Below are 13,987 nucleotides of genomic sequence, written 5' to 3'. Positions count from 1 at the left end.
ATGCTGCCCTAGGACTTTGTCATCTTTGTTGGGATGGGAGTGTGTTTTCCTGCCACCTGTCACACTGAGACTCTTGGTAAAAATATTTGTTTAAGGAGGAGATGAATCATGCTTCCTAGGTGTTAGCTTTGCAGTAGTCTCCTTCATTGATTGGTTAATAAATTAGTCATAACAATATCTGTCACACCCATATAGGTACAGTTTACACAAAATGAGTCATTTCAAAACATAGTCTGTATAATTTCTATTTAGAATGTAATGCTATTCTCAAGGGAAATCAATTTCACAAGGAGCTTGGTTTAACTACCCTTCCTTTGACTACTCTGTAGAAGCTTGGAATTGGTTAGGGTTTAGATATTTATCAACACCTGGGCTAGGACACAACATTTACACAAGATTCAAACTTACTAAATCACTTTGTGCTTCTTATTTTATGAATCCACATATTCTCTTTTGCCTATATTGATATTTGAGAAAACTAATGTAACCAATTTTCAAAAGATAAGTATTTTTTATTTTAATGTTAGATATGCATAAAGAAAATCTCATAAAACATTTCCAATTTAAAGAATAATTTTCATTTAATACCTATATAATACCTCCTTGCCCAATTACAACCCAACTCAGTTTGTCTTCTCCTGGAAACCACCATTCTTCTGACTTTTGTTAATATTATTACTTGCTCTTCTTTCTTTTTTTAAATAAAAGACACATTTATTCAGCTTCATGATCAGACTATTACATTTTGCAATTGATAGCATGGGTGCAAGAAACCACCACTATATTAAAACCCTTTGTTGGACTGCCTTATGCTACAGAAATTAAAATAACCTGTTATACAACTAATTGCAAATACAGTTCTTAAGCTTTTGCCCATACACGGGAGTATTGTATAAAGCATGTCTTCTTTGTAGCAGTTAGGCCCGGCCACCACTGTGCTTCACTAAGTTCACAAATCTGTTGGAACCTATAGCTTCCCTGTCACTTCTCTGGCTCTACTCTCCTGCTAAGCTTTGTTTCCTGGCAGTAATTAAAATCTTCTGCCAGTGCCATAGTTAGTGCTACCCCTACAAACTCGTTGGATTTGTGGTTTGGCGAGCTATTGGCTTCCAATATCATAGCGGCCATGATAGGGGCCAGAGCTTTTGCCTCCAAAGTTTTTTCCCTTCATGTATCAAAAATTTGAAGACTGATAATTTTAATTGCCAAAATCATTGTAGCTTCCACCACCTCCAAAATTGCTTCCATCATTACCAAATTCATTATAGCCATCCCCACTGCTACCATATCCTCCACCACCACAGCTGCCACTAAAGTCACTATGACTGCAGAAGTTTCCTCCACAACCAAAGGTATCATTCCCACCAAAACCACCTTTATGGCTACCATGAAAGTTTCCAGAACCGCCTTGACCTCTTGGCTGGATGAAGCACTAGCTATTCCTTGCTTTGACAGGGCTTTCCTACCTTCACAGTTGTGGTCATTTACAGTATGGTATTTCTGAATGACAGTTTTATCCACAGAGTCATGGTTGTTAAAGGCTACAGAGGCAAAGTCCCTTTTCTTGCCACTGCCTTGATCACTCATGATTTCAATCACTTCAATTGTTCTATACTGTTCAAAATCTTAGGTGATGTTCTTCAGTGTCTTCTTTAATGCTACCATCAAATTATCTTTTTCACAGCTAAGTGGGCACCTGGTCTTTAAGAATCTTGAGACAGCTCTCTTTGGTTCCACTACTCTTCCATCCACCTCGTGTGACCTTGCATTCAAGGCTGCATCTACCTTCTTCACAGTGGCCTAGGTGACAACCCAAAGGCCCTGGAGCCCTTGGTGTTTGGATCTCTTACTACACAGTTCTTCAGCATTCCCCATTGCACAAAATGTCTCCTCAGCCTCTTATCGGTGGTTTCAAAGCTCAGACCTCTGATGAGGAGTTTCCACAGCTGTTAGGGCTCTTTGAAAGACTGGCTGAGGCCAGATGGCAGTAGGAAGACAGACAGTGCTTCCTTTTGTGCCGTCCACTGGCAGAAAGGTTGTTTTTCTTCATAGTTTTGTCATTTATACATGCCTAAGGTTAGGATTGTTGATTAAGGAAGCATGAATATATTAAACTTTATTAGAAAATATAATTGTTCATAGTGATTGTACCAATTTGAACTCCTACTGTAAGTGTATGAAAGTTTCCATTGTTCCACATCTTCACCAATGCTCTGTTTTCAGACCTTAAGTATTCCTGATTAATAAGAAGGAGCACCGTTTAACATAGTTATTTGTATATTATCTTTTTAGAGAGCCTGTTGATGTTTTTTGCCCAGTTTTCACATAAGCTTAATTTTCTATAATTTTATAGGATTTATTTATATATTTATACTAGATCTTTGTGGATTATGTTGCAAGTATATTCTCCCACTTTGTGGGGAATATTATCTCTATTGATAACAGATTGATCTATTGTCAGTCTGTTTCTCTATGGTATATTTTAAGAAAAAGAAGTTCTTAATATAGTCAAATTTATCAAGTTTTTTCTTTATATATATATTGCTTTGTAAATATTAAGAAATCCTTTTTCTATCCTGATGTTATAAAATATTTTGCTATATTATCTAATAAAATATTTACAATTTTGCTTTTTACAGTTTAGCACTTACATGACTTCAAATAGATTATTGCATAGTATAAGGTTAGGATCCAGTTTTGTCTTTTTCCATAAAAAATAGACATAATATTATTTTTTCCCAGCCAATAGTTATTGAAAAGATCATTCTTTAATGATCTTCAGTACTACTTCTGTCGTAAATAAAGTGACCATAAATTAATGGTATCTTTCTAGACTCTCTACTCTATCTTGTTAGTCTTTTTTCTTATCCTATTACGTCTGCTAGTAGCCCTAGAAAAATGATAAATATAAACGATGGTAGCAGATATCCTTGTGTAATGCCGAATCTCATAGGGAAAACATTTACCAGTATAATATTTGATGTCAGATTTAAAACAAATTAACATATTTTTTTGGTGTACTGTTTCTTGAATTTTAACACTCAACATATATGGATTCATGTAACAACCTCCGTAATCAGGATAGAGAATAATATCTAATATCATTACCCCTAAAATTCCTTTGCTTGCTGCCACTTTGTAGTCAACCCCCTCCCTGAACGCCCATCTCTAACCTCTAGCAACTACTACTCTGATCTGTTCTTCATCTCTCTAGTTTTGTCTTTTCCAGATGTCATATAAATGCTGTTGTACAGTGGTTGGCTTTCTAAGACTGACTTCTTTCACTCTGCATAATGCCTTTAAGATTCCTCCACATTGGCCAGGCACTTTGAGAGGCTGAAGAGGGTGGATCACCTGAGGTCAGGAGTTCAAAACTGGCCTGACCAACATGGTGAAACCCTGTCTATACTAAAAATACAAAAATTAGCCAGGTCTGGTGGCAGTCACCTGTAATCCCAGCTACTTGGGAGGCTGAGGCCGGAGAATTGCATGAACCTGGGAGGTGGAGGTTGCAGTGAGCCAAGATTGTGCCATTGCACTTCAGCCTGGCCAACATGAGTGAAACTCATCTCAAAAAAAAAAAAAAAAAAAAAAAATCCTTCATGTTGATGCATATATTCCTCTTTATTGTTGAATAGTATTTCATTATATGGACATACCATAGTTTGTTTATGCATTCACCCATTAAATTAAGCATGTTTTCTGGCTCTGAAAATTATTCTACTTCCTTGATCAAGCTATTTAATATCTCTGTTACTGTCTTCATCAGTAATAGAGGTAATAACAGTACCTACATTATAGGTTATTGTGGGGATGAAATGGGTTGATAAATACAAAGTACTTAAAATAATGCCTGATGTAAGTAGTCATTCCTATTGTTTTCAACATTAGCAAAGATTTTGAGGTAGAAAAGAACTTGACAAGTTCAAGGAATGGCAAGAAAGCCAGTGTACCTGGAGTATGATGAACAAGGGTAAGGAGTGGTATGAAATGATAGGGAGAGGGATGTAGGAACCAGGACATGGAGGTTTTTATGGGCTACAACGGAGAGCTCTGGTTTCACTCGAATTGCATGAAAAGCCAGGGATGAGATGATCTGGTTCACGCCTATGTAGATAACTCAGTCAGCTTTGATGAGAATCAATTACAGTGATGCTAAGAGTAGAAGCAGGTACCCTACCAGAAGTACACTGCTTTAGTCTAGTAGAGAAAGGATGGTAGCTTGGATTATCGTTGTGCTGGTGGGGATAGTGACAAGTAGTCATTACCAAACCATTCTAGGTATGGTTTGGATTTAGAACCCACAGAACTTTCGGATGGATTCACAGCTCAGTGGAGCACCTTCCTCACAACAGTAGTGGTCTGTAGCCATAATTATCAGCAGCAACACTCCTCTTCTGGCATGGCTTTGCCAGTGATTTCCTTCGTCCATTTTTTAATTAAAATACAAACTTTCATGCCTGATTTAGGAAATCTACTTGGAGAAATAGCCTGGCTTTCACACATATTTAAAAGAAGTCAAGCTACGTCTTTCTTACTCATACTCATGACCCCAAACACGTTTGTAAAACATTGGCCTATCTCACAAAAATGTGTGCTCATAGCATTTTGTCTTGTGGTTCTCTGCAGCCTGTATAGGTCCATGACCCCACACACTTAGCATTTCTGCTGGAAATAAAGTTATCTTGACAGCTTCATGCTTAGCCAGCGGAATGGTAGTTTTAGTGGTTGGCTGGAGTTTTTGTGTACACTTGGGACTTATTGTTGAAATAAACATTATTAGAATCATATTAAAATTGGACCAGAAATTTAGTTTTGTCCTTTCAGCTCAATTCACCCAAGAATCTCTCATCCAAATGACAGATAGTATTAACTTTCTGAGATAAAGATTAAAATCAGCCCGGGGTGCTTACTTAGCCTTGCATTCATATGGAGATTTTCTTTTTCTTTTTTTGAAACAGAGTTAAAAATAGAGTGCTCTGATCTCACCTAGAAAGTTTTCTTTTGTTTCCTGCCCTTTCTGCTCTTAACGCGTCTGTATTTGTCCTCTATGGGGACTTAACTTCCAATTCCTTAAAGATAACACCTGACCCAGTGTTAATCTGGAACATACTCATCATCCTTTTTTTTTCTTAACCCTATCCCATCTACTTAATTTGTGACTTTTCATAATTCAGGATTTACTGAAAGGAAGGAATTTACCTTTTATCCTTAACTATTTGTCATGTCTTTCAGCAACTTTTAACATCTCTTGTCAGGTTAATGACAGATTGTGGCATTTATTTTAGTTTATTTCAAAGAGGACCATTAGATACATTTTGTGCCTACTGTTGTACTTCTTTATAACTGGCTTCTTTTTTGATTTTACAGAATACCAAGCTGCTATTTTACACTTGAAGAGGGAGCACAAAGAAGAAATTGAAAACCTGCAGGTATACCTCTTTGATTCTACTGAACTGGTTCTATAGAACTGATACGTGGTTTTTTCCTACGCTGAAGTAAATATTCCCCTTGAGTTGAAGTGTTAAACTAGACAGCATCACAACTTGCAGATGCCAGTAGGCACTGTGTCTAGTATGGAGATTGAAAAGCCTTGGATTCTGTTTTTTAATATAATTCAATTTCTCCCATCCAAGTACTAACCAGGCCCGACTCTGCTTTGCTTCCGAGATTTGACGAGATCAGTCGTGTTCAGGGTGGTATGGCCGTAGACTATAATTCAATTTCTAATTTAAAAAATAGCATAAATGCATTTGATTGGATTAGAAAACGATTATTTTTAAAGCAGGAGCGAAGACAGAATAGACTTCTACTGTAAAAAATATAGTAGAAGTTATTTTTTCTATGTACGATGGAAGTTATTTTTGTTTAGCTTCCTCCTGTTCAGGTGTTCATGTCTGTATGTTTCTTAGCACATCACTGCAATATGATGTGATGCAGATTACAGAGTTTAGAAAGGAGCCCTAAGAGGTGATGGAATTGTGCTGAGCCCTTCCATATCCCCCGAGAGTGCTGGGAAATTGTTGACCTAATCCTCCTTTGTGAAGCCCTGAATGACTGAGGGATCATTTCCCTTGTGCTGCCATCTAATTGACATTCCCTATGTTTGGCATTTGCTTATAGTGCCTGTGGTAGAAAGTTCAGAATCTTAACTTCAAATAACTGAATACTGAATCAGGCACTGAGACTTGTTTACTGATGGCTGCAGTAACCCCCTACTTCAGGAGAGAATGACAGCAAAATTTCAATAACATTTCTTCCTTATTTAATATTAACTCATTACTTGCTAATTTAATGAACCTGTGGATCAGATATTCTTCTTTTCAAAATTTGTTAATTTGCAAATAGAAATGGTATATATATGGTATATGACATGTTTTGAAATATGTATACATTGTGGAGTAACTAAATTGAGCTAATTAATATATACATTGCCTTATATTTATCATTTATATGTGGTGAGAATGCATAAACTCTGCTTTTTTAGAAACTTTAAAGTATACCATACATGGTTATTAACTATAGACAGTATGTTGAACAGTAAATCATCTTGAATTTACTCCTCAAATCTAACTGAAATTTTGTCTCCTTTCATCAACATCTCCCTAATCCTCCCCCATCCTTAACCCCCTCCGCCCCCAGCCCCTAATAACTGCCATTCTACTGCCTGTTCCTGTGAGTTTGACTTTTTTAGATTTCTCACATAAATGCGGTCATGCTATATCTGTCTTTCTGTGCTTGGCTTATTTCATGTAACATAATGTTCTCCAAGTTCTTCCATATTGTAGCAAATGAAAGGATTATTATTTTCCTTTTTAAAGGCTATAGTATTCCATTTTGTATATAAACAACATTTTCTTTATCGATTTGTCCATTGATGGACACACATGTTGATTCCATGTCTTGGCTTTTGTAAATAACGCTGCAATCAACATGAGAGTGTAGATATCTCTTCAACATACGAACTTCATTTCCTTTAAATATATACCCAGTAGTGGGATTTCTGGGTCATATGGTAGTTCTATTTTTTATTTTTTTGAGGAGCCTCTACACTATTTTCCACAAACTAGCTTACATTTCCACCAATAGTATGCAAGGGTCTTCTTTTTCTGTATCCTCACCAATACTTGTAATCTTTTGTCTTTTTTGGCAATAACCATTCTAACAGTTGTGAAATGATATCTCATCATGGTTTTAGTTGGCATTTCCCTGATGATTAGTGATGTTGGAGCATTTTTTCATGTATTGATTGGCCCTTTTGTATGTCTTTTTTTCTTTTTTTTTATGAGACGGAGTCTTGCTCTTTCATTCTGGCTGGAGTGCAGTGGCACCGTCTCAGCACACTGCAACCTCCACCTCCTGGTTCAAGTGATTCTCGTGCCTCAGTCTCCTGAGTAGCTGGGATAACAGGCATATGCCACCGTGTCCAGCTAATTTTTGTATTTTTAGTAGAGACAAGTTTTCACCATGTTAGCCAGGCTGGTCTCAAACTCCTGACTTCAGGTGATCCGACCATCTCACCCTCCCAAAGTGCTGGGATCACAGGTGTGAGCCACCATGCCTGGCATTGTATGTCTTCTTTTGAGAAATACCTTTTCGGATTTTTTGCTGATTTTTAAATCAGGCTGTTTGTTTTCTTGCCATTGAATTCCTTAAACAATTTGTATATTAACCCCTTATTAGATATATGAAAATATCCTTCTTTTCAATGAATGATAATGCACTTTTAAAAATAACTGAGGTGGTGTACTGGATTATATATTAAGTTATTACAAGTGGCAGAAAATTATTAGATAAGTAGTATGGTGTACAAATTCAAGCCCCACCTATCCAGTGGAGTAATTAGTTTAGGAGAGAAAATGAGTCAATTTCACAAAGAAACAAAAAAGTGGAAAAGTACCCCTGTCTCTTAGAAGAAAAGGAGAGAAGGAGGCCCTTATCTCCCTTGCAACAAAATGCCCTACAGAGACCTCTCTTTGTTTTTCTTTGTTCTTATGTGAAAAAGATTCTCAGCTGCCTCAGGGGAACTGAAATTGATGGGGGATAATTTAAGACACAGATTCTCAAAGAGGGCGGGAACAGAAGTGATTGTATAAGCAGAAGTTATGTTAACAGCCAAGCTGTGACAGTTAACCCTACCTTTCCACAAACTGTAGACCAGCCTGGTGAGGACTTTGACAGTGAAATAATATTCATGGTAACAGAAGATGCTTTCAAGTTTTGAATTCTTCCTGTGTGCTAGGTATTGTTCTAAGCACATTATATGTATTATCTCATTCTATCTCTGTGTAAGTCTTATGATCTTAAATACCTCAAACTAAGAAAAGATTGGAGATGGAAAATAGAGGAGTAAATGGAGGACAGAAAATGTATTGTGATCATGATCTGCAGTTAAAATACAGGTTAGACTAAGGTGTGATTAACAGTAGTAAAGATTAAAAATGTTCCAAACTATACTTTAGATTTTTAAAAAGCATCTGTAGAAGAATTATCTGCTCTTTTGGTGATATTAGTAAACTTAAAAAACTTTTTTTGCCCCACATTTATGATTTATACCTAATTGCTAAAGCCATGGCTACCATGGCTCACTATTGCCATCAGGGTGGTGCATCCAGTTTATAGACTTAGCTATAGTTTTAAACTATTCCAGCAGTCACCGATGGACAACCTTCAACAGGAAACCAGCAACTCTCTTCTGTGATCTGACCCAGAGAACTGTTTCATTTGGCAAACACAGCATTTTAAAGATTGAACTAGGAATACGTTTTTTAAAATATGGAAATTTTTATATAAAACCTGGATTTCTAGCTGCTTCTTTAAAAATTGGAGAAGCTGGCAACAAAGGACTTAATTTCTTGTATGACTTCAACTGTCGAGTCCAACTGGCAGACTCAGTTGAGCGACAGATCAAAAACGCACACTGACACAGGCTTGCCAGTCAGTGCAGCCAGGAGATCTCTGCCAGAGTCAGCAGTGGCCATGATAAGCTGCCGATGTTCGCGTTTATTTAGTACAGATTAAGTGACAAAGGTCTCAAGTAAAACGCCATTAGAGGGTAATTAACATTGCCGACACCACCCCCCGCCAACATACACACAGTAGAGAGCAGTTGTGCGGATGATCAAAGGTTGGTCTTAGGACCACATGAGTAAACAAACTATTTAGATAAACTCCACAACATTCCCTTGTTATTTGCTTTTTGCTGTTAGCTCAAGGTAAGAGGATCAGGCTGCCATCAGCCATAACTTCTTCCAAGGCTTTTGCAAAACCTTCTGGGCTTCCAAGAAGGTTTACATTTTCTGTAATTTCTTGCACCCTTCTGACAAATCTCTTACATTCAGCCTGCTGGGGCTAAGTAGCAGGTATTCACTTCCACCATGATGCATGCCCTCTCATTTGCCAGAGTGCTCTCTGGGCCATTTTACCTGCCTGGGCCCTCTATGCTTTAATTGCCTCTGTTCTCTGGGTGATATTGAAGATAAAATGAGACAGCTTGTTTGTCATCAACACAGTCAGTCAAGATAGATGTAGTTCGTAAAACGAACTGACAAAAACCCAGCCCACCTGTTTTGTTCCACTAAGTAGCAGTCTCATCTACTGTCACAGAACTAGTGGAAGATAGTGAGTGGGAAAACTGCTGTGTTGGTGCTTTACATGTAATTTCCATCGGCAGCTATCATTGTCAGTTAGATATTTTTTCTCCACACACAGGTTATGGAGAAGTCAGATATGTTTCCAGACTTCTTCAGCATGCCTTTCTAGAAAAAGAAGGGTTTCATGCTTTAAAAATACACAAGAAAAGTGATTCATTCTGTCACTGTATACAAGAATTGATGTGTATCACATTTAGTTTTTTTTGAAATGTTTTCATAGAATTTAAAGAAAACAGTATGATTCAATAAGCAGAGAACCTAAATTGAACATTCTATTTTGCTTTTAACCATACATTTGAAGGAAAGTCACTTATTGTTCAGTTCTCCCACCAACAACGTGCCCTACCACCTGAAGTGTTTTGATTGGGCAGTTCGTTATTTTACCTTGTAGTCCCATGGTTACTAAGTTGGGGAGCTTAGGGGTTTTTATTTCATGTGTGCTCTGCAGCCAGCATTTGTTGAGTAATGCAGTATGGAAAGGGCAAAAATGTGTAGCAGGGTGCATTTGCACCACTGCACTCCAGCCTGGGCAACAGAGTGAGACTGTCTCAAAAAACGAAAAAGAGTCCAATGTCCCAAAGGTGTCCTTAACCAAAAAAAAAAAAAAAAAAAGCACAAAGACCACTCTAAACTCAAGTTGCCTAATTATAAAGCAACTTGCAAAGGGAAAAAGAAATGAGAAATAACATGATAACATGTGCTTGAGTATGTGCCATGTACCTGGTACTACAGGGTGCATATTGAACCACCCAGGAAGGGTGGTCTCATCACTATCAGTATTATTATTTTCATTGTTCAGTTGCTAAAACTGAGAAAACTAAGTACCAAAGAATCTGATTTATTTCTCAAGGGCACAGTACAAGGAGTTGAATAGATCCCTAACTTTAGAACCCCAGTTCTTTCTCACTGTCATCATGTATCACACATAAAATAATACCTACGACTTTGATAAGTGAAAAGATCAACTGTACAGAGAAATTGTCTGCCAAACAGTAATAATGGTGATTTTCAGATCCTTGAAGCAATCTCAAAGAAGTAATTATCTGTGCTATTTATTACTGGGAGAATCAGTTTTATCGTATGTCTTGCTAGGACATACCTAAACTATGTTTCTACCCAGCTGTCATTAACTTGCTGTGCAATGGCTACCACCTACAAAAGTGTCTCAAACAAGTGAAACCATGTAAAGGTAAAGTGCCGCCTTTTCAAAAATAAAGTTAGCAGAATTATCCCAAATTAAAAAATGAAGCAGGTGATGCCAAGTACCGTGAAGTGACCATAAACTCTCAAGGCAGAGTTTGCTAAATGAAGGACACGCTTGGACAAAACTATTTTTTTGTGGATACTATAAATGACATAAAACAGTAGAGTCATGTGAAATGTCTGATCTGCAACCACTCTCCCACTGGAGATCTGAATGGCAATATCATCCAGGTACTTCAAGTTTAAGTAAACGTGTATAAACATATGTGCCAGAAATTGATTCATTTAAATAATCAATAAATCTTTGCTTTTGAACTGTAAGGGTAATATAATTGTAAGTTGCTGTACATTTTTTTTACAAGCTGGAGTAAAATGGTGCCATCTTGACTCCCTGCAACCTACACCTCCTGGGTTCAAGTGACTCTCCTGCCTCATCCTCCTGAGTAGCTGGAATTACAAGTATGAGCCACCACACCCAGCTAATTTTTGTATTTTTAGTAGAGGTGGGTTTTCACCATGTTGGCCAGGCTGGTCTTAAACTCCTGACCACAAGTGAATCTGCCAGCCTTGGCCTCCCAAAGTGCTAGGAGTACAGGCCTGAGCCACCATACCCAGCCATAGCTTCATTGTTTAAGGGTGACTTGTCTGTGATCTTCCTGCTGTTCTTGTGCCTGTGTGCTTTATATCAGGGTTGCCTAAACCAGGCTTTCCCAAAGCAGAATCCATTGAACAGTGATACTTTGAAATGTCCCTTGACAAAAAGTTTTTATCATCAAATATATTTGAGAAATATCTATTGCCCTATTAGAGTTTTACCATGTAAAGGAAAGAACTATAAAGAGAATCCTATATATCTTGTTTTCAACATAAATCTTTTTCTCCAAGAAACCCATCATTTGGGATACTACCCTATATTGATTAATATAATCTTATTTTCTCAATGTATAATCTACTTCCTGAGTTAAGGTTACATCCTTTATTTATTATTTTATTTTGTTCTGTTTTTGTAGAGATGGGGTTTCACCATGTTGGCCAGTCTGATCTCAAACTCTTGGGCTCAAGCCATCTGCCCACCTTGGCCTCTCTCTCAAAATGTTGGGAGTACAGGTGTCAACCACCATGCCCAGACCTAAATTCCTACTATTTACACCTTCTCCCATTGCAAGCCTTTTACTTGTACAAGTTCTCCTTTCTAGTCAGTAGGTCTCTAGTCCATCTGCTTGCCTGTGTGGAGCAATGTGTTCAGGTGTTCAGTTACACTCTGAATGCAGTACTCTAACCTTCCAGTGTCTTTTCAGATGTGTCACTCAGTGAAGGGATGCAGCTCTAGGAAGGTAAGTGACACTCAGTAGGAGGCCCAAATCTTTATGACAAAAGGGAAGCATGAGCATGAGATTGGTAGGACTTCTTTGGATCTCTACTTCTTCAATTTTGAAAAGTGAAGAAAGAAAAATACCTTCCCTTTGTGTCTGGCTTGTGAGGAGTTGGGTAATTTAAGAATATTGTTTTTGACCAACACCTTAAGCAGTTCGAAAGTAGAGGACTTGGAAATGACAGATTATCTGTTTTTAACTAATATTCTTTAGATTGTGGGATGCAAGACAAAGAAGCAGCCAACAGTGACATTTCTTGTTTACCCTATTCATCACATGCATAGTTCCTAATTGAGGGGAAACTTCACTGAGCGATGGCCTCTGGCAGGCCCCTGCTCATTGTGCAATGCAATCACATTTCGAGAGTGGTTACTCCCACTGCAAAATGATCCAGGGATTAATGCCAAACTGAAAATTAACTTACATTGTACCTTTTTGTCTCCAAGAGAACCAAATGGTGTGCTGGCCTCCATTAAGAGAAACTTGTAGACCTTCTTTTGCTGCCTCCAACACATTCCACTGATCCATTTCTAATCGTTTACACATTGCTGTTGAAACAGAATTGAGTGCAGACTCTATTTGAGCTGATACAACTAAGTTTATAGAGACATAAATCCTGAGCCTGTCCCATTTTTTATATTTTTCATTATCAACACAATACATTTAAATCTCCTAATTCCAAGATAATACCGTGAGAGAAAGGGAATAATTTGTAGGCCAATAAACAAAACTTTCGCAAGTATGAAATATGGTGATTTCATAAAAACTACGGTATTCCCCTAAGTGCTGATATTAGTATAATTCATTACTGAGATGCCAAAAAGGAAACATTAAAAAATATTGAGAAATATGTTAATTCATCATTTCATTGTAAATATAAAATGTTATGAGGTTTCTAGATTTGCTGGTTTACTGGTGTTGAGATTCCTCTTAGGTGACTGGCTACCCAGAATACAGTAGGTACGTTTGGACTTGAATTTTCATGGAAAAGGAGCCTTTTGTCTCAGCCTTCAAGATGCTGCCTTACCCTCAGACAGTTCAGATACAGAAGGAGGCTGTTACAGAATGAAGAATCTGTTCATTGCTCATTTGTATCATGGGGGCCAATGCCGGTTTTATACATTTCCTTCATGCACCATCAGCCCTCAATCATTTTTGCTGAATCTTTACCTCTAAACATCAGACAACAGAGGTGGACCAAGACAGTTTTCTTTTGCAAAAGTTTTTTGACTTTCAGTGAAAGGATACTGCTGGAACTGGTGACTTTTTGAGTGTTGGCCATTGCTTTTGACTCTTCATGAAGTGAGAAAAAGCATGGTAGAGCACCATGGGGAGTGCTTCCTTCTCTCCAGACTTGTTCTGCTTCACTCAATAATGCTGTAAATTCTATACAATCATGCGTCACTCTTAATATTAGGTTCTTCAGCTATAAAGTAAAAGCTTTGGACTAGCTGGTGTAAGTTTCCTGCTAGCTCCAAAAGTTCTGTCATTTCTGGCCTAGGAAAAGAGTGGGCCCATGCATCTGTCCCAACTCAATCCAAAAGTCTAGGAGATCTCTTCCCATGTTACCTGGATCAGTGCTAGGCAACTAGCTGAAACTTAATAAATAGTTGTTAATTGATCTGACTGGACATTGCTAGAAATTTTTTCATGACTCACAGTATTTAAGTAGAAGGCTATTTGGAGGATAGCATTAGGAAAGCTTCAGAATTCTTAAATTTGTGATACCATCAAATACAGCCCAAAGATGTTTATTCA

The 13,987-nt window shown here is 37.6% G+C and overlaps 1 protein-coding gene across 6 annotated transcripts in view; it reads left to right on the top strand.

Annotated features, from left to right (window-relative positions):
* The window catches only part of FMN1 (formin 1), a 419,120-nt gene that overhangs the window by 184,723 nt on the left and 220,410 nt on the right, over positions 1-13,987 (top strand). For all 6 annotated transcript variants that reach the window (XM_032261251.1, XM_032261252.1, XM_032261250.1 and 3 more), the window contains one exon: positions 5,371-5,432. In XM_032261251.1, coding sequence (XP_032117142.1) covers positions 5,371-5,432 — 62 coding nt within the window. The remainder of the gene's footprint in view (positions 1-5,370; positions 5,433-13,987) is intronic.

Source organism: Sapajus apella, unplaced genomic scaffold, assembly GCF_009761245.1.
Source record: "Sapajus apella isolate SASKATOON/1434 unplaced genomic scaffold, GSC_monkey_1.0 scaffold122, whole genome shotgun sequence".
NCBI classification, from domain to species: domain Eukaryota; kingdom Metazoa; phylum Chordata; class Mammalia; order Primates; family Cebidae; genus Sapajus; species Sapajus apella.
The sequence above is the reverse complement of the archived record's forward strand: the minus strand, read 5'-3'. Positions and strand labels throughout refer to the sequence as shown.